At 37.5% G+C, this 20,863-nt stretch overlaps 1 protein-coding gene across 3 annotated transcripts in view; it reads right to left on the bottom strand.

Moving 5' to 3' along the window:
- svr (Carboxypeptidase D svr) overlaps window positions 1-20,863 on the bottom strand; it is a 94,732-nt gene that overhangs the window by 65,545 nt on the left and 8,324 nt on the right. For 2 of the 3 annotated variants that reach the window (XM_073976509.1, XM_073976513.1), the window contains exon 1: window positions 495-5,426. The exons of the other annotated variant lie outside the window; for it this stretch is intronic. In XM_073976509.1, coding sequence (XP_073832610.1) covers window positions 495-1,079 — 585 coding nt within the window. In that variant the 5' untranslated portion in view covers window positions 1,080-5,426. Of the gene's footprint in view, window positions 1-494; window positions 5,427-20,863 lie in introns of those variants that run through there. 3 annotated transcript variants of the gene reach the window in all.

Raw genomic sequence — 20,863 nt, 5'->3', positions numbered from 1 at the left:
CATAGTCTAAGGCGCCCTTTAGTTTTTTCTTCCATCACTTCGTTTACCTTTTTTTAACATGACCGACCTTTTTATTACACTTGTTGGTCTATTATTATGTATTATTGTTATTCTGCAATTTATTGTTACTGAGTGGAACACACGCATAATTTTCTCTATTTGCTTTTCAACAACAACAAGAAACCGCGCAACAGTTAAGGAAAAAGAATACACAAAATTTCCCAGTTTGTCGAGACGATCAAAAACGAAACCTGTTGTCAATTGAAATAACAACATCATCACAAAGGGGGAGGCAGTAAGGCAAACTTATTAACTAACGTTTGACGTATGGTAGGGAGAGAAAGAGTGAGTAGGTGGTGGTGGTGGGAGTAATGAGATGAACAAACAGCTGTTATCAGTCAAATAATTAAAACACGTAGTCAAAAAAATTAATGGAAAATTGCCACAGCAAAGGGAAAGAGTGTGTGTGAGAGAGAGAAAGTTTGCAAACCTACCTGTGACCTTTCAAAGCCATCTGGATTCATGGTAGGCATTAAATAAATATCTGTCGAATTCACCAATTCTGCCACATCCAAATTTGTGTGATAGTTGTAGAGTAAATACTGGGCCAAATAGACCAACATTTGCCGTCCAATTGTTTCATCACCATGCATATTGCCAATGTATTTAACCATGGGAGTGAGTAGATTACGTTGACGCATATTGCGTCCAATATGCAGCAACACTAGGGATCTACCTTCCAAACTCCGGCCAATTGTTTCAACTTGGGCATTTTCTGGAAATTGTTTAGCCAATCTGGCAAATAGATCCTCAATATCACCCTGTGAGGCATAATAGGGATGTTGGAGAAAACTTTCATCTTCTTTGATAATATAACCTTGACATAAACTTGGCATGCAGCAGGCAACAATAATGATGTTAATGACAAGACAGCATAATGCAAATGTTGTGGAAGAAATTAAACGACGTTGAGGATGGCGAGACGAAGACGATGATGATGATGATGTTGACGACGACAATGCCGTTTGTAGGTGTTTCGTTGAATTGAATGTCAACATTATGGCTGCTGACTTGTGCATGCACAGGTGCTTCTTCTTCTTTCTTACTTTGTTTCCTTGTGGGAGCAAATATTGGCTCCCCTTTTTTTCGATGCAAAAGAGCGAGAGAGTGAGAGTTGTGTGCGCCTTGTAACTGTTTTGTGTGTGAGAAAATTCACAACTGGCTGAGTGGGTGGTTGGTTGATTTGACGTATCTAACTTTGGTTTACGTCGTCTACTAATCTCGTCTTGTTGTTGCTGCTGCTGTTGTTGTGCGTTATTAATATTCTTTTATCGTCGTGTTAGAACAAAATTCACAATGTTGAAACAATGATGGTGTGGGTAGAGTTCGTCCCTCTAGTTTATGTGCACTGCCGATTGTTGCTTTATGTTTTTTCCACACATTGACGTCGAAGACTATCTCCACTTCTAATCCTTATGGCACTGCTTTAATGTGTGGGTGTTAAATTGTATAGATACTTTTTTGTTGTTGGTGTTGTTCTGATAAACTTGTAATGAATTTCTTATACAATTTCCAGGAATTTAATGGATACAACACTTTCTCTGGAGGTTACGTTGTTAAATTGTTAGTTTTTTTTCTTTTTGTGATACCTTAAAGTTGTATTTAAAAGAAATTTATTCACACTTAAATAATTCTAAATCTTTGGTATACTTAAAAACGCAAGTCTTTTCAGCTGTTAACATGTTACGGAAGAGTCTTTTTGTAGATGGATGTGTTTTAGAGTTGTAGGTTTTTGTTGTTGTCTGGAATAATAGTTGTTGTAAATTTGCTGTTGTTATTCTAAAAGTGTTTCACTTTGGCTTAGTTTTCACATTTAAGAATTTCGTGTTAATTTATTCGACACACAGCATTGAATAGGAATTTTTTTTCCTGCTTCTTGAATAGCTTCACTATGCTCCTCTACTGAAATCGTTCGTTCTCTACAACCGCACACGAGTAGAATTAACTTGGTTTTTCCACATTGACCTGTGTTTTTTTTATTTAGAGCTTATGTCTGCTTTTAGTGAGCTCCGCTGCTGCTGGTTGGTTGCTCGGTTACTCTATTGATTTTAGCCACTGCTAAATCGTTTTGTTAAAACAAAAACGAACAAATTGCCTTTTTCGTTATCCGTTCCTTCTACTGCTACTCTCAGGCATAAGTACAAATAACTGACTGACAAATGAAAATAACATCAGAGCCATTTAACGGTGGCTTTTTGCCTTAACATTGTGTAGTTTGTGTTGTTCGTTAGGTTGACAGCCAACCATGATTAAATCTGTATTCCATAACTTTTAATAACAGCGTCACGTCAAAACAAAAATAATGCAAGCACAGAGCATTGTAACATTTTTGTAGAGAGAGGGAGAGTGAGAAACTCAAAGAAAGATAGCGTGAGTAAATGACACAGTTGACAATTTGTTATGTGAGCAAACTTTATTTTGATAAGGGTAGCTCTAACTACAGCGTTGCCAGACAGTTTTGGTAATTTTTGTAAAGCATTTTGGGAATATTTGTGTTTAGGCTTTGTAAACACAAATATTCCCAAAATGCTTTACAAAAATTACCAAAAAATTTAATAAATATCAATTGTTTAATGATTTTTATAAGCAAAATAGCATACGAAGGCCTATTGGCTACTTCCGTAGACAACAGAAGACCCATTGAAGTATTCTATAGGCATCTTGAGGTCTACTATAGTCTTGAGTTCTTCTATAAACAACAGTAGATCTCTTGAGGCATTCTATAGAAAACAGAAAACGTTTTTTGGACTCCTATTGACAACAGTGAACATAAATATAAAGAAATGTCGAAGTTCGAAGGCAACCGATAATAAGATGTTAAAACTTTGAGTAGATTATCAACAAAACAACAAAGTGGCATCACTAAAAGTCATCTGTAAACACTGGAATTAGAAGCAGCATCTTAATCGCAATATAAATAAAACAAGTTCAACCCGTGCTCATTAAAGGACCAGAAGGTTTTTAGAAAACCTAAATGTATTAAAAAAGAGTAGAGGATCTTTTTGATTTTCTGAAGGTATATAAGAGGGCCAGATTGTCTAATAAAAGATCAGCTAGAACTTCATATGGAAAACAAGAAGATTTTTCCTAGACCAAAAAGACTTTAGGACAAAAGAAAATCTTTTAAAGCATATGGATCTCTTTCAGAAGACTTAAATGTCTTTTGGAACTTTATAAAATCGTGTTTTAGAAGACCAGGCCTTCAGTTGGTTAGAATGTTTTATTAAAAGTCAGAAGTCAATTTAGATGATCAGAAAAACTTTTAGAAAACCGGAAGGACTTTTAGAGACCAGCAGGACTTCATATATAAAACAACAGCGTGTTTCAGAAGATCGAAATGTTTTTCGGAACACCTGAATATCTTAAAAATTCCGAAAGGTTTTTAAGAAGACTATTAAGACCAGATGGTTTTTTAGTGGACCAGTTGATGTCTAAGTGAGGCGGAAGTTTTTTAGGGAGATATAAGGTCGTTAAATAATCCAGCACCAAAAGATCTTTAAGATGGCCAATAAGGGTTCATATAAGAGACAGGAAAGTCTGGTCTGTTCCAAATTGTCTTGTTATAAAATATAGAAGGATGACCTTTTAAAGAATATACCTTATATTCGTAAAACAGAAGGTCTTCAAAAGAGCAGAAGATTTTTCAACAACTCCTGAGGATATTTAAGAAGACTAAAAGGTCAATAGGAAGAACAAAACGTCTTTACAGGACCAATAGGACCACCAGAAAATCTTTTAGAAGAATATATGAAAGTTTCGATTAATTTGAGATCAAAAACTGGAATATTTATAAAGAGATTGCTTTAAGTCTGGAGTAAGATACTCTCCAAGGACCCCAAATCCATTGGTAGTATCAAAAAAACCGGACGGCACGTGGACAGACTCAGGTCTTGAGACTCTAAACCTTCTAGCTGAGACCCACTTCCCTGACTGCACGAACGCCAGTAACCTTCACATTGAATGTGACAATTTCCAAGTCCAAGAGCCAGTGGACGAGAGCCTCATCGATAAGGTTGTAAGCAGAAACAAAATAAAGTGGGCAGTAAGCACATTCAAACCCTATAAGTCACCTGGTCCAGATGGAATAACTCCTGCGATGCTTCATTTTGCCGCACCGCAGATATACCTAATTCTGGAGGAGATCTTCAGGGCCTGTTTGTTTCTTTCCTGCGTACCAGATCTGTGGAAGGAGGTAAAGGTAACTTACATCCCCAAAGCGGGAAAAGCCAGTCACTCTGCACCGAAAGACTACAGACCTTTAAGCTTATCCTCCTTTCTCCTCAAGACACTCGAACGACTGATCGATCTGGAGATTAGGAGCTTTGCAGACACTGCCTCGCTGAGCAACTCGCAGTATGCTTACATCAAAGGTAAATCTGTCGAAACCGCTCTTCATGAGGTCGTGGGTTTTATTGAGAAAAAATATGGAGAATTCAAACTTTCCTTTGCGGCTTTCCTGGATATAGAAGGAGCCTTTAACAACGTAAAACTTGGATCCATTCATCTCTCGCTTAGAGCGGTCAACACCCCGGAAACCCTTATCTGCTGGATAAATAGAATACTGGATAGCAGGATCATTAATTCCAGCATCGGGGAGTTGACAATAAGGAAGACAGTAACTAGAGGTACCCCCCAGGGAGGTGTACTCTCACCGCTGCTGTGGCTACTTGTGATAAACAATATTTTGGCGGAATTCGACAATCAGGGCATCAAGATTGTCGCATACGCGGATGATGTGGTTATACTACTAACTGGCAAATTCTGGTCCACAATATCGAAGCTTATGCAAAGAGCCTTATCAAAGCTGTCCCGTTGGGCCACCGTAATTGGCCTTGGTGTAAATCCAACGAAAACAGAACTGGTATTGTTCACCAGAAAGCGTAAGCTCGGCGACTTCGTGCCACCAACATTGGATGGAGTGCAATTACATCTATCTCCTGAGGCCAAATACCTAGATACAATTCTGGATTCTCAATTGAGATGGAAAAGGAACGTCGAAGAACGGACGAAGAGAGGTATGATTGCACTATATTCATGTAAGAATTCAATTGGGAAAAGCCGGGGATTAAATCCAGCTATTATACACTGGCTGTATAATACTGTTGTGAGACCCATCTTATCCTACGGATGTCTTGTCTGGTGGCATGCGCTTCGACATAAATCGAACTCCGGCAACATAGACAAGGTGCAAGGGGCAGCCTCGATCCTGATAACTGGAGCTTTTAGAAGTACACCACAAGCAGCTCTAAATGCGATGTTGAAGCTCTTGCCCATGAGACTCAGCATCAAAGGTCAAGCAGCACGTAGTGCCCTAAGGCTACATGAATTGAATCGTTGGCGTGACAGCACCTATGGACATGCATGCATTCTTCAAGAGCTAGGACCAAACCTTAGCTTAAATCTGTAGGGGAAATTCTGCGACTACTTATCACCAATCCAAAGATTTGGAGGTCGTTATCCCTAGTAGAGATGACTGGATCCGTAGTAACCCTCCTCTGGACGGTCTGGCTTTCTACACAGACGGTTCCAAGATGGAAGAAGCTGGCGTCTACTGCGAAAAGCTTTGTCTCGAGTACTCATTTAGGTTGAACAGCGACTGTAGTGTTTTCCAAGCAGAAATCTTCGCGATCAAAATGGCCGCAGTGTTGATAAAAAGTCTGGATGCAGAAATCTTTGAACCGGTGACTATCTTCGTTGATAGTCAGCCGGCTCTTAAAGCCATAAAATCCTCCAATATCAAGTCTGAGGCCGTTCTTGAGTGAAGAACTGCTTTGGCGAACCTCACAATCGCTGTCCGACTCTGCTGGGTACCGGGACGCTGTGACATTATGGAAAATGAGAAGGCAGATGAGCAGGCAAGACATGGATCTCAATCAAACCACCCATATGTCACCTTTTTCGCAGAGTGGAGACGTTCTTTGAAGAACGAGCCAAGGAACTATGTCATAATGAACCAAGGTGCAACGTATCAAGGCCCATTTGGCCGACTCTATCAACAAACAGAACAACTTCACTCTTACATCTGGACAAGTCAGAAATCAGGGTATTGACGGGAGTCATTACCGGTCATTTCAACATTCGAGCTTTTATCGGCAAATGGCAGGATGATGGCGTGGACTATTGCAGGCTCTGTGAAGATGAGGAGGAAACGGAGACTATTGAGCATATTTTATGTCCTTGCCCGATGTTAACTCGAAAGCGATATAGATTAACAGGAGTCTGCTTTCCTCCAAGCTTAGCCTTCTACTCAAACATAGAACCAACAATCATAAACAGCTGTAACGCTCAAAAGTCGTGGGTACTCGTTTTTGATTACATTAAATAGTGATGCTATATTAAATTGTAATTATTTCAAATGTTAAATTCAAAGTTAACGGGCGAAATGCCCTCTAGCGGTGAAGAAGAACATTAACCTGATGAATGAGTCCTCCTAGCGGCAATGCGGACGAACATAAACAATCTGTCAACAAGCAGTCAGCTGGCATCATCAGCAGGTATAAAAGGAGGTGCTTCAGAGACAATCGGGGCAGTCGTCTGTTGGCGGTTGTTGAGTCAAGTGGTGTGAAAACAAAACCTTGGCTTTTGTGGGAGTAGAGTAGATGGTAGTTTCTGCGTAGTCAAGTGGTGTTGCAAAACAAAACCTTGACTCGGTGGAAAATAGAGTAGATGTAGTTTCTACGTAGTCGAGTGGTGTGAAAACGAACCTCGACACGTAGAAGAATTAGTGTTTGTCCCGTCGAGTGGGGTGTAAAACGAACTTCGACGCATTGTAGAAATAGCGTCTGTCTCGTCGAGTGGGGTTGTAAAACGAACCTCGACGCATTGTAGAAATAGTGTCTGTCTCGTCGAGTGGGGTGCAAACGAACCTCGACGCGCAGAAGAATTAGTGTTTGTCTCGTCGAGTGGGGTTGTAAAAACGAACCTCGACAATACCTCAGCGCGTACCCGACCGCCACTGCTACATCCGGATGCCTCAAGCATTTGTCGGGCCACGGCTGTGCCAAAACATATGCCAATTGCACAGTCGCCATTCAACGAGTCGCTGCCATCCGTTCTGACGACAGATTCATCGAACCGCTCCTGTGCTAAAGCCTGTGCCTACCGCGTTGTCCCCAATTTGCTCTGTCCCGCTGCCGCCGTGTACAAGCCTCCTCAAACTTGACTCGTCCAGCATATCATCTCGTGCCAAAATTTCTTCGTATAAACTTGCCCGACCATCTATGTACCAGTATATTTAGTGTTAAATAGGTGTAATGTTAGTGTGATAAAAATTAGTTAATAAAGTGTGTTTATAACGTATTATGAAAAAAAAAAAAGGAAATCAACTGATGTGTTTCTCTCTCTAATGTCTCTAAATCAAAAATAAATTTTTGTGACGAAAATACGGCGTCACACAGCATCATCAAAAATTTGAATTGGCTGGGACGGCGCGACCCATAAGCGTAACTACTTCTCTGACAGTTTTCTACCATCACCAAATAAACCAACCTCTTTTCCTTATTACATCTTCATCTTTAATAATCAATCTATTATTACTTTCCCAACCCCACCCTGTTTTCTTTACTATTCTCTATTTTCTCTTCTTTTATCTTTTCAGGTAATTCTGAAGCTTTTCGACCAAAATGAAAGCCCTTAAAGGCATTACGCCTTCGTGTTTATCTCGAGGACATCAATAATATTTTGCAATGAATTTGAGAACATGAAACCTGGACATCTGAAAGTTTTCCGATCAAAACTAAGTTCATTCATTTGGCGACTTTGAGGACATTATACATATTGGGGACATTGAGAACTATTTATATATGCTTTTCGATTAATGAGAGGACAATAAACGTGGATTTCTTAAAAAAACATTTTTCGATTCATCTTAAAGTGGACAAACGTGGTCACTATACCAAAGAAAAAATAGAACTGGGTACTAATATATATTTATTAAGGTGTTTCAACTAATTTGAGGAGAAGAAATCGGGATAACTTAGTTTTCGTTTAAAAAATTATCTTCTGGGGAATATCAATGGGCTTTCTGCGTTTTTTTTTTTTTTTTTTTTTTGGTAACAAATTTCCCAAGAATATTGGCTACACTGTTTTTATTCCTAAACAATTGTTTCTTTGCGCATAACCAACAATGCAAGGTATCTACCTCTATGTAACTGTCTCTCGCTCTCTGTTATGTTTCTCATCATGTTTCTCAATAAATGTTATGTTGAATAGCCTCTCTGTTTACATATCTCCCAAAAACTGAGGCCTTAACTATTTAATGGAAACAAAGCCATTGTTGCTGTAGGTTTTTTTGCAAGCCTGAATGGGATTTAAACAAAAACGTAATTAAAAATAGAATTGAAACGGGTTCCCATGCAAAAGTTTATCAGTCATTTGATGCTGCAGTCTATTTCATTAGGCGATTATTCGTTTTGTAATATAGAAAATAAAATAAATTTAGAGCTTAGGGCAAAAGTTGTAACAGTGGCAAATAGAGTGAATCGGATCGGCTTTTCATTTGTTATCAGCTTGAATTACTTATGTTAGGCTTCTAAACAGGCATATTAATACTGCTTTATCAATGAGGGAAGTGGAAAACTGGTTTAAACTGGCAAAAACTGTGGCGTAGAATTTGCCAATATTTATGAAATGTCCCAATTTTTGAAGCAGATAATTTACGACACGCACTAGGCAAGCTTACCAAAAAGAATGTAAACAATAACAATTGTGGAAAAAGAGGGGGAAGAGAGCTGGGGAATAACTAAAGTCTGGTTTAAGAAAAATTAAGTTTGCCGCAGACAGCTTTTTTGTCTTGGTTAGTGTGGATTGAAAGAGAGTATTCAAAGCTCTTGTTTTCTTTTGAGGTTTTTTCAAGCTTTGCTCCATATAATTAAATGAGCTTAAGCTATGTTTATGCAGAAAGGGTAAATAAGCGAGTTGTCCAATCCATGGTACGAATGGGGGGAAGTTGTAAATCTTTTAAACAAAGTTTGTGTGTTGTCCCGTACTGGAATACATGTAAAGCTTTTAAATATTTTTTTTTAATTTTTAAGTTTATAAGGGAAAAGCTAGTAAAGATGTTGAAAATAGAAAATAATAGCAAATTCTGGAACAGAACCAAGAAAACTGATTATCCTCTAATAAAGGTCTTGGCATACCTACATACACCTCAAAACCTTGACATATTTACTATTCCAATAACAAAATCCTTCAAATAAACACCCATCAAAACTAATTAAAATGTCATGCTTTTTTTAATAACTACTTCCTAGTCCTCCTCCTCTTCTTCCAGCTATTTACGTCAATACTTAGTACTGGTTATAAAGCAGCGACGACCACAGAAATACAACCAAAGCGAAGACATGTATGAACGTATGAGTGAAAAAAGCAACAACCACATTATGTTTTTGTTTGTTTTCATTCACTTACACTGTACGTGAGAGAGAGAAGCAAAAGCAAAAACAACTCAGTGGGCGCCCTCACTATACGATCTAAGCAAAGAAGCTCGTCCCTGTTATAAAGCCATGAAGTAGTTGTCATTTCATGCGTCATTACAAAGAAATACAGTTATTTTTAGCTTTACAACAGTAATCACAACGTGTCACATTCATATCCCAAATATTATTCTATGGAGAGATAGGCAGATAGATACAAAGAAGAGTTGTGTTTGTGGTATTCAATTGCGTAGGGGTTCAGTTGTAATGTGTGTAGGCAGCAGCATTGAATGTTAGCAGAAACAAGAAGCAAGCTTGTGGACAATGAACCAGCTCGTACAAATCTCATGACTGTAGGTAACCACAAAGGTCAAATAACATTGGCGGAATAAGGGTTGCTGCTGATGATGTTGGTAAAAATAGGGATTTCATTAATGAATTTGTGGCAAAGGCAGTAAAGTGCTTTCCCTTCTAATTTGAGGACATGAAACATGAATTATGTCTAAATGCCTTCTGGTAACTTTGAGGACATTAGATATATTAAGGACATTGAAAATTTATTTATATGCCATCCGATTACTTGGAGGCCAAAACAGAATCTTTAAAAATATTTATGTTCCAAATTGAGGAAAGCTTTCCGACCAAAATAAAAGCCATTAAACAAGATTTATTTAGAAATGTTTTCCTGTTCAAAGTGAGGACATTAAATATGAATTGGTTGTGAATTCGTACGGATTGATCACTTTGAAGACATTATATATATTGAGGACAATGAGGACCTTTTATTTATTATGTATATATGCCTACCGATTAATTTGGAGGACAACAAAGTTGGATGTTAGTTGGTTTAAGAACAAGAAATTAAGATATCGTTTGGAAGTTTTTATTTAAAAATGAGTAACTTCTGGTCACATTGAGGACATATATATTGGGGACATAGTTTACTATTTATATGTATATTTAATTACCGATTAATTGGAGGACAACAAACGTCGATGACTTCAAAAAGTTTTTCCGTTCCAGCTAGAGAGAGAAAAAAAACAGCAATAACATATGGCCACGTATATGTTATTGCTTTTTTTTTTGAAAAATTTCCGACTTTCCTGTCTAACCTAAGGACATGAAACATTAATTATTTTTAAATGGCTTTTGAGCACTCTGAGGACTTTGATGACTTTATATTTATGTATCATTTACAACAAACTAGGGATAGGTTAGTTGACTTTCGATTAATCGACTTTTTGCAGTCAAAAGTCTAAAAATCGTAGTCGACTTTTGTCTGGAGGGAAAATAGCATAATCGTGTATGTTGTGATCGATTTTTGAGTTTGCCCATAGATGGTAGACTTCGCGGTTTTCCATTTTTGCGGTTTTACAGTTTCAAAAGAGAACTCGCAAATCGACGAATAGTCGATTATAATCGATTTTCTGCGGTTATGAAAAAGTCGGGTATTAAGACAAATAGAATAATCGCCAGACCGAAAAATCACAGTTTTAGAACAAAATCGAATATTGCTTTCCATTACCTATCCCTACAACAAACTTGTATTAAAGAAAACGCGATATTCGTAGATTGTTTGGTTGATTTACTCTCTGCATTGCGGATGATGCTCTGGTATCAGTTTCAACTACTTAAGGAAGAACTGAGGTTGATGTACAGAGTTCAAATTGCTCAAGAGGAATGAACGAATTTATTGAATTTCAGTCTCCTTAGCTTCTACTTTTGAGAAGCGACAAGTCGTTTAGTCATGATTGATAAAATTTAGTAGTACATAGTTGCTTAAAAGTAGTAGTATTAAATATATTTACAGAGATGTATTTTTAGCTGTTAACTTTAACTGTAAAGATCAATCACAATTGGAAATGTGAAAAGGTAAAAAATCACAATGGCAAAAGTACAAAATCTTAAAAGTGTTACTATTGAAATGTAGAGGGCGTTTAAACTGTAATTATTAAAAAGTTGATTGCTTCAGTATGTTTTTAGAATGTTGTGCGATCCAACATGAGAAGAAGAAACATCGATTATTTTAGAAACAACGAAATTATTTATGAATGTTTTACGATCCGTTTCAGGGCAACAAATACGGACGTTGTTATAATGCATTTTGATCCTCTTGCACAGGATGACTGGAATAAATGCATTCTGATCAATGTGAGGACTACAAACACGCACGTCTTGAGATGCATTTCCCAACTATCCCAAGCAGAACAAGATATCTGGATTTTTATACAGGCGTTCTGACCTGAATTTGAAGGCATACAACATGGACGCCTTAAGAAAGTTTTTCAATCCAATTTAAATACATGAATAGCGGATAATACACATAGATGCCTTTATAATTTCATCCCAAATATACCAGCCTTTAGAAAGTTTTCCGATATAACTTAAGGAGTAGAAACGTTGTTGATGCAAGAATGCGTTCCAGATAAAAAAGCGTTGCGTCGCATCTTGAAGACAAAAATGTGGTAATTTTTTGAACATTTTAAAACTCAAATTAAGAAGAATACGAAACGTGTAAAATATATAATTGTGTCCCGCTCAGTTAGAGGACAGCAAACAGGTATGTTTTTAGAAGGGTTTCTGCACTAACTGAGAAGAATATGAAGGCGTCTAAATCGATTTGAGGACAGTAATCGCGGATGCGTTCGCATGCTTTTCCAACTAACATAGGTAGGACCAGGAAATCTGGATTATTTATGTATGTGCTCCAATCATTCTCTGCTCTCACATGAAGAGGTTATAAAGGCGTCCCGATCGATTTTAGGACAGTAAATGCGGATTTGTTTAGAATGCCTTCCCAATATTCCTAAGCAGAACTAGAAAACTGGATTATATATGCGTTCCGATCCATTTGAAGACAACAGACAGGGGTATATATGTATAGATAATGCTTTCTGGACTAACCTGAGGAGGTTATGAAGCAATAATAGCGTATGCTTTTAGAATGCTTTGCCGAACAACATGAGCACGATCAGAAACCTAGATTATGTCTATTCCGACCAATAATTTTATTTTATTATTTGCGTTCCGATCAATTTGAGGACAGCAAACGTGCATGTCTTTAGACTTGCAAACAAGAAAAGTTAATCCGAATTAAGAGAAACATGGATTATTGAAGAATGATTTTTGATCCAACTTGAGGGCAAGAATTGTGATTATTTAAGAATACCTTGAGGACAACAGACATATATGTCATTAGATTTTACCCTGCTCAATTTAGGAAAAAACTGGTTGTGATCTACGCATACTGAATAATTTCTACTGAAGCTGCATGTTGTGGAGAATTTATTATTGTGGAGGTATCATATTCAAAAATGTCTAGTTCATCTTCATCTTGCAATAAATTGGGTGATGAGGACCCTGCTGCAGCTTCAACTGAAGCTGAATGTGCAGGTTGTGATCTACGCATACTGAGTAATTTGAATAATTTCAACTGAAGCTGCATGTTGTGAAGAATTTATTATTGTGGAGGTATCATATTCAAAAATGGCTAGTTCACCTTCATATTGCTATAAATGAGCAAATAATGACCCTGGCGCAACTTCAAGTAAAGCGGAGCGTGCAGGTTGTGATCTACGCATACTGAGAAATTTGAATAATTTTAACTGAAGCTGCATGTTGTGAAGAATTTGTTATTGTGGAGCTATCATATTCAACAATGTCTGGTTCATCTTCATCTTGCAATAAATTGGGTGATGAGGACCCTGCTGCAGCTTCAACTGAAGCTGAATGTGCAGATTGTTATCTACGTGAATAATTTCAACTGATGCTGCATGTTGCGTAGAATTTATTATTGTGGAGATATCATATTCAAAAATGTCTAGTTCATCTTCATCTTGCAATAAATTAGGTGATGAGGACCCTGCTGCAGCTTCAACTGAAGCTGAATGTGCTGGTTGTGATCTACGCATACTGAGTAATTTGAATAATTTCAAATGAAGCTGCATGTTGTGGAGAATTTATTATTGTGGAAGTATCATATTCAAAAATGGCTAGTTCATCTTCATATTGATATAAATGAGCAAATAAGAACCCTGTTGCAACTTCAACTAAAGCGGAGAGTGCTGGTTGTGATCTACGCATACTGAATAATTTGAATAATTTCAACTGAAGCTGCATGTTGTGAAGAATTTATTATTGTGGAGGTATCATATTCAAAAATGTCTAGTTCATCTTCATCTTGCAATAAATTGGGTGATAAGAACCCTGCTGCAGCTTCAACTGAAGCTGAATGTGCAGGTTGTGATCTACGCATACTGGGTAATTTGAATAATTTCAAGTGGAGCGGCAGATTGTGAAGAATTTATTATTGTGGAGGTATCATCTTCAAAAATGTCTAGTTCATCTTCATCTTGCAATAAATTGGGTGATGAGGGCCCTGCTGCAGCTTCAACTGAAGCTGAATGTGCTGGTTGTGATCTACGCATACTGAATAATTTGAATAATTTCAACTGAAACTGCATGTTGTGGAGAATTCGTTATTGTGGAGGTATCATATTCAAAAATGTCTAGTTCATCTTCATCTTGCAATAAATTGGGTGATGAGGACCCTGCTGCAGCTTCAACTGAAGCTGAATGTGAAGGTTGTGATCTACGCATACTAAGTAATTTGAATAATTTCAACAGAAGCTGCATGTTGTGGAGAATTTATTATTGTGGAGGTATCGTATTCAAAAATGTCTAGTTCATCTTGCAATAAATTGGGTGATGAGGACCCTGAGACAATTAAAGTGGATTATTTTGAAATGTTTTTCTTCTGAAGCGCTGCCTGGCTTAATAAGTAACATTAAAATTTTTTTCTGGACTTTCAGATCAATTTGAGGACAAGGAAATGCATTCCGTTTTCAGAGGCATTATTTTAAGCTGAGGACGTGTAGCGGCCCAAGAACACTAAATAGATAAGGACCGATGCTGCTAGGATAAGTATTTCATTATTCAGTTTGTGGTAATGATAAAAACTGGAATTTTTTGTATTGAAATATTATTCAAATTCCCACAATGTGATTTTTTCCCTTAAACAGATCTCAATTGGCAACCCTGGGAGAAACAGAGCTTTCATGTTACCCAAAGCTTTCTGCAGTGACTGTTATTAACATTTTCTGTTAAAATAGTTACTCTTTCTCTTAAATGAGTTTTATTTTCTCTTAGCTAATTTATGGGGAACTGAAGTTGTCATCCCTACTCCCATAACTGACCTATACAAATGATTCTTCGTATGTTCATGGCAAACTACTGGTCTCCATTTGCATCTTTCGAGTGGCTTGGTCTTGCCTCCATGTACCCTTGTAATGATTTTTTCCAAACTTGCCACAAAAAATCCTTGAAGACATTAATAGCTTTAATATTTTAAAGCGGCATTAGGGTGGTATTCCATTACAAAAACCACTTAAGTCACGAATTGGTACTGTTCTTTGTTTATTTTTTTGTATTCATGATTCAGAATTTGATACTTGATAAGTAAATTAAACAAAAGACCACTTCATTAGTGAAGAGAAGAGCCAGCCCGGCAGGCAGGCAGGCCGATAGACACCACACTCACTACTAGTTGCCAATCGTCAATAGCACCACCATTGAGAGTTAGTCGATATTTGAGAAGTATGAGTACATTTGACATCTAAAAGTAGGTACTTGTGGTTACGATGGCTTGGCGGGGCATGGCAACTGCTAAGATATGCCTGTTACTCAGATGTAGATATGTATGAATGTTTCACAATAGCTACCAAAAGTTTTATTATTATAAACTGAATCTAATTATAAAATTAAAGTGGCCCTTTGTGGGCTTAAGAAATCCAATTGAATTATATTTTCCATATTTTTAAAAAAAAGTTTCAAAAAATTGGAACTGCTTTTGGAATCATCGGTGAATGTTAATAAACAAATTCGAGTTGGGTACATTAACCTGTGGAATCTACAATGAAAGACAACTTCGGTTGGGCGCCACCTACCACAACACTTATTGTACACACTGTTATGTGAAAATGTATTAAATGCGTATAGACCGTACGCCCTGCCCACCACTCACCACAATAATTTGAAAATAACGAATATGTCATGACAATTGGAAAAACAAACAAGTTTTGTTTGTTTTTTGTTTTATCATAAAACAGCTGATGATACATTATCAACCGGTTTAAAATAAAAGCGCTTTGTGAGTTGAAAGTTAAGTGTGTGAAAACAACACGTTTGAAAAAAAATTAATGACGACATAAAAAAGATAAAAAGAGTTTAAGGAAACCCAAAAAAAAACACGATTAGAAAAGTGGATGATTAACACACTTATACCGGCAAATCTAACCCCAAAACGTTTTAAAGTCAGTGAACTTTTAAGACATGTATGTATGTTTAAAGAGATGAAAAAGAGGTGTAAGAGGAAATGCAAAGTTAAAAATAAATTAAAGTGAAGTAAAGGTAATGATGGTATGGAAAAAAGAGTCTATCATTACGGACAATTGAATAGGTTTCTGGTTGTTAAGAAACTAAACTTAAAGTTAGAAGCAAAATTAAATTGTTAGGCTCAAGCTTTCCTCTGTGGGAAAGTTTGAAGCTCAACCTTTACTCTATGGAAAACCTTCAAACCTTCCTCTATAGGAAAGCTTGAGGCTCAAACATTCCTCTATAGGAAAGTTTGAAGCACAAAACTTCCATTGCAGGAAAGTCTGACGCTCAAACATTCCTCTATAGGAATGTTTGAGGCACAAACATTCCTCTATAGGGAAGTTTGAGGCTCAAATATTCCTCTATAGGAAAGTTTGAGGCTCAACCATGCCACTATAGGAAAGTGTGAGGCTCAGACATTCCCCTATAGGAAAGTTTAAGTCTCAAACATTCCTCTATAGGAAAGTTTAAGGCTCAAACAGTCCTCTATAGGAAAGTTTGAGGCCCACCCATACCTCTATAGCAAAGTTTGAGGCCCTCCATAGGAAAGTTTGAGGCTCAAACATTCCTCTATAGGAAAGTTTGAGGCTCAAACATTCCTCTATAAAAAGTTTGAGGCTCAAACATTCCTCTATAAAAAGTTTGAGGCTCAAATATACTTCTATAGGAAAGTTTGAGGCTTAAATATACTTCTATAGGAAAGTTTGAGGCTCAAACATTCCTCTATAGGAAAGTTTCAGGCTCAAACATTCCTCCATAGGGAAGTTTGAGGCTCAAACATTGCTCCATAGGAAAGTTTGAGGCTCAAACATTCCTCTATAGGGATGTTTGAGGCTCAAACATTCATCTATAGGAAAGTTTAAGGCTCAAACATTTCTCTATGGGAAAGTTTGAGCCTCAAACATTTTTCTATAGGAAAGTTTGAGGCTCAGACATTCCTCTATAGAAAAGTTTGAGGCTCAAACATTCCTCTATAGGAAAGTTTGAGGCTCAAACATTCCTCTATAGGATAGTTTGAGACTCAAACATTCTTCTATAGCATAGTTTGAGACTCAAACATTCCTCTATAGAATAGTTTGAGACTCAAACATTCCTCTATAGGACAGTTTGAGACTCATACATTCCTCTATAGGATAGTTTAAAACTCATACATTCCACTATAGGATAGTTTGAGACTCATACATTCCACTATAGGAAAGTTTGAGACTCAAACCTTCCGCTATAGGAAATTTTGAGGCTCAAACCTTCCTCTATAGGCAAGTTTGAAGCTCAAAACTTCCTTTATAGGAAAGTCTGAGGCTCAAACCTTCCTCTATAGGAAAGTCTGAGACTCAAACCTTCCTCTATAGGAAGTTTGAGGATCAAACTTTCCTCTATAGGAAAGTCTGAGGCTCAAACATTCCTCTATAGGAAGTTTGAGGCTCAAACACTCCTCTATAGGAAAGTTTGAGGCTCAAACATTCCTCTATAGGAAAGTTTGAGGCTCAAACATTCCTCTATAGGAAAGTTTGAGGCTCAAACATTCCTCTATAGGAAAGTTTGAGGCTCAAACATTCCTCTATAGGAAAGTTTGAAGCTCAAACATTCCTCTATAGGAAAGTTTGAGGCTCAAACATTCCTCTATAGGAAAGTTTGAGGCTAAAACATTCCTCTATAGGAAAGTTTGAGGCTCAAACATTCCTCTATAGGAAAGTTTGAGGCTCAAACATTGCTCTATAGGAAATTTTGAGGCTCAAACATTCCCCTATAGGAAATTTTGAGGCTCAAACATTCCCCTATAGGAAATTTTGAGGCCCAAAACTTCCCCTACAGGAAACTTTGAGACTTAAACCTTCCCCTACAGAAAAGTTTGAGACTCAAAACTTCCTCTATAGGAAAATTTGAGGCTCAAACCTTCCTCTATAGGAAATTTTGAGGCTCAAACATTCCTCCATAGGAAAGTTTGAGGCTCAAACATTCTTCGATAGGAAAGTTTGAGGCTCAAACATTCTTCGATAGGAAAGTTTGAGGCTCAAACATTCTTCGATAGGAAAGTTTGAGGCTCAAACATTCTTCGATAGGAAAGTTTGAGGCTCAAATATTCTTCGATAGGAAAGTTTGAGGCTCAAACATTCTTCGATAGGAAAGTTTGAGGCATAAAAATTCTTCGATAGGAAAGTTTGAGGCTCAAACATTCCTCTATAGGAAAGTTTGAGGCTCAAACATTCCTCTATAGGAAAGTTTGAGGCTCAAACATTCCTCTATAGGAAAGTTTGAGGCTCAAACATTGCTCTATAGGAAATTTTGAGGCTCAAACATTCCCCTATAGGAAATTTTGAGGCTCAAACATTCCCCTATAGGAAATTTTGAGGCCCAAAACTTCCCCTACAGGAAACTTTGAGACTTAAACCTTCCCCTACAGAAAAGTTTGAGACTCAAAACTTCCTCTATAGGAAAATTTGAGACTCAAAACTTCCTCTATAGGAAAATTTGAGGCTCAAACCTTCCTCTATAGGAAAATTTGAGGCTCAAACCTTCCTCTATAGGAAATTTTGAGGCTCAAACATTCCTCCATAGGAAAGTTTGAGGCTCAAACATTCTTCGATAGGAAAGTTTGAGGCTTAAACATTCTTCGATAGGAAAGTTTGAGGCTCAAACATTCTTCGATAGGAAAGTTTGAGGCTCAAATATTCTTCGATAGGAAAGTTTGAGGCTCAAACATTCTTCGATAGGAAAGTTTGAGGCATAAAAATTCTTCGATAGGAAAGTTTGAGGCTCAAACATTTCTCTATAGGAAAGTTTGAGGCTCAAACATTCCTCCATAGGAAAGTTTGAGGCTCAAACATTCTTCGATAGGAAAGTTTGAGGCTCAAACATTCATCGATAGGAAAGTTTGAGGCTCAAACATTCTTCGATAGGAAAGTTTGAGGCTCAAACATTCTTCGATAGGAAAGTTTGAGGCTCAAATATTCTTCGATAGGAAAGTTTGAGGCTCAAACATTCTTCGATAGGAAAGTTTGAGGCATAAAAATTCTTCGATAGGAAAGTTTGAGGCTCAAACATTTCTCTATAGGAAAGTTTGAGGCTGAAACATTCCTCTTTAGAAAAGATTGAGGCTCAAACATTCCTCGATAGGAAAGTTTGAGGCTCAAACATTCCTCTATAGGAAGTTTGAGGCTCAAACACTCCTCTATAGGAAAGTTTGAGGCTCAAACATTCCTCTATAGGAAAGTTTGAGGCTCAAACAATCTTCTATAGGAAAGTTTGAGGCTCAAACATTCCTCTATAGGAAAGTTTAAGGCTCAAACCTTCCGCTATAGGAAACTTTAAGGCTCAGACCTTCCTCTATAGGAAAATTTGAGGCTCAAACCTTCCGCTATAGGAAATTTTGAGGCTCAGACCTTCCTCTATAGGAAATTTTGAGGTTCAAACCATCCTCTATAGGAAAGTTTGAGGCTCAAACCTTCCTCTATAGGAAAGTCTGAGGCTCAAACCTTCCTCTATAGGAAATTTGGAAGATAAAACTTTCCTCTATAGGAAAGTCTGAGGCTCAACCTTCGTCTATAGGAAAAATTGAGGCTCAATGCTTCCTCTGTAGGAAAGTCCTCTATAGGAATGTTTAAGGCTCAAACCTTCCTCTGCAGGAAAGTTTGAGGCACAAACCTTCCTATATGGGAAAGTTTGAGTCTCAAACATTCCCCTATAGGGAAGTTTGAAGCTCAAGCATTCCACTATAGGAAAGTTTTAGGCTCAAACATTCCTATATAGGAAAGTTTGAGGATCAAACATTCCTCTATAGGAAAGTTTGAGGCTCCAACATTCCTCTATAGGAAAGTTTGAGGCTCAAACCTTCCTCTATAGGAAAGTTTAAGGCTCAAACCTTCCGCTATAGGAAACTTTAAGGCTCAGACCTTCCTCTATAGGAAATTTTGAGGCTCAAACCTTCCGCTATAGGAAAGTTTGAGGCTCAAACATTCCTCTATAGGAAAGTTTGAGGCGCAAACATTCCTCTATAAGAAAGTTTGAGGCTAAAACATTCCTCTATAGGAAAGTATGAGGCACAAGCCTTCCTATCTAGGAACGTTTGGGGCTCAAACAATCCCCTATAGGGAAGTTTCAAGCTCAAGCATTCCACTATAGGAAAGTTTGAGGCTCAAACATTCCTCTATAGGAAAGTATGAGGCACAAGCCTTCCTATCTAGGAACGTTTGAGGCTCAAACATCCCTCTATAGGAAAGTTTGAGGCTCAGACATTCCTCAATAGGTAAGTTTGAGGCTCAAACCTTCCGCTATAGGAAATTTTGAGGCTCAAACCTTCCTGTATAGGCAAGTTTGAGGCTCAAAACTTCCTCTATAGGAAAGTCTGAGGCTCAAACCTTCCTCTATAGGAAAGTCTGAGGCTCAAACCATCCTCTATAGGAAAGTCTGAGGCTCAAGTTTAAGGATCAAACCTTCCTCTATAGGAAAGTCTGAGAATCAAACCTTCGTTTATAGGAAAGCTTAAGGCTCAAACCTTCATCTGTAGGAAAGTATGAAGATCAAACCTTCCCCAATGGGAAAGTCTGAGGCTCAAACATTCCTTTATAGGAGAGTTTGAGGCTCAAACATTTCCTATAGAGGAATATTTGAGCCTCAAACTTTCCTATAGAGGAATGTTTGAGCCTCAAACTTTCCTATAGAGGAATGTTTGAGCCTCGAACTTTCCTATAGAGGAATGTTTGAGCCTCAAACTTTCCTATAGAGGAATGTTTGAGCCTCAAATTTTCCTATAGAGGAATGTTTGAGCCTCAAATTTTCCTATAGAGGAATGTTTGAGGCTCAAACTTTCCTATAGATGAATGTTTGAGCCGTTAGAATCCTGACAGTCCCTGCTCTTCATAAATGCACAGTATTGAGCATTTAATTGTAGAAAATTTGAGAAAAATTTTATTTTTTGAGAAAAAATGTATTTTCAAGGATGTTTTGGGCTTAAACGTTCCTCTATGGGAAAGTTTGATACTCAAAACTTCTTCTATGGGCAAGTTTGAGACTCAACA

This window comes from Musca autumnalis, unplaced genomic scaffold (assembly GCF_047663935.1).
Source record: "Musca autumnalis isolate F117 unplaced genomic scaffold, ASM4766393v1 scaffold_3, whole genome shotgun sequence".
NCBI classification, from domain to species: Eukaryota; Metazoa; Arthropoda; class Insecta; order Diptera; family Muscidae; genus Musca; species Musca autumnalis.
The sequence above is the reverse complement of the archived record's forward strand: the minus strand, read 5'-3'. Positions and strand labels throughout refer to the sequence as shown.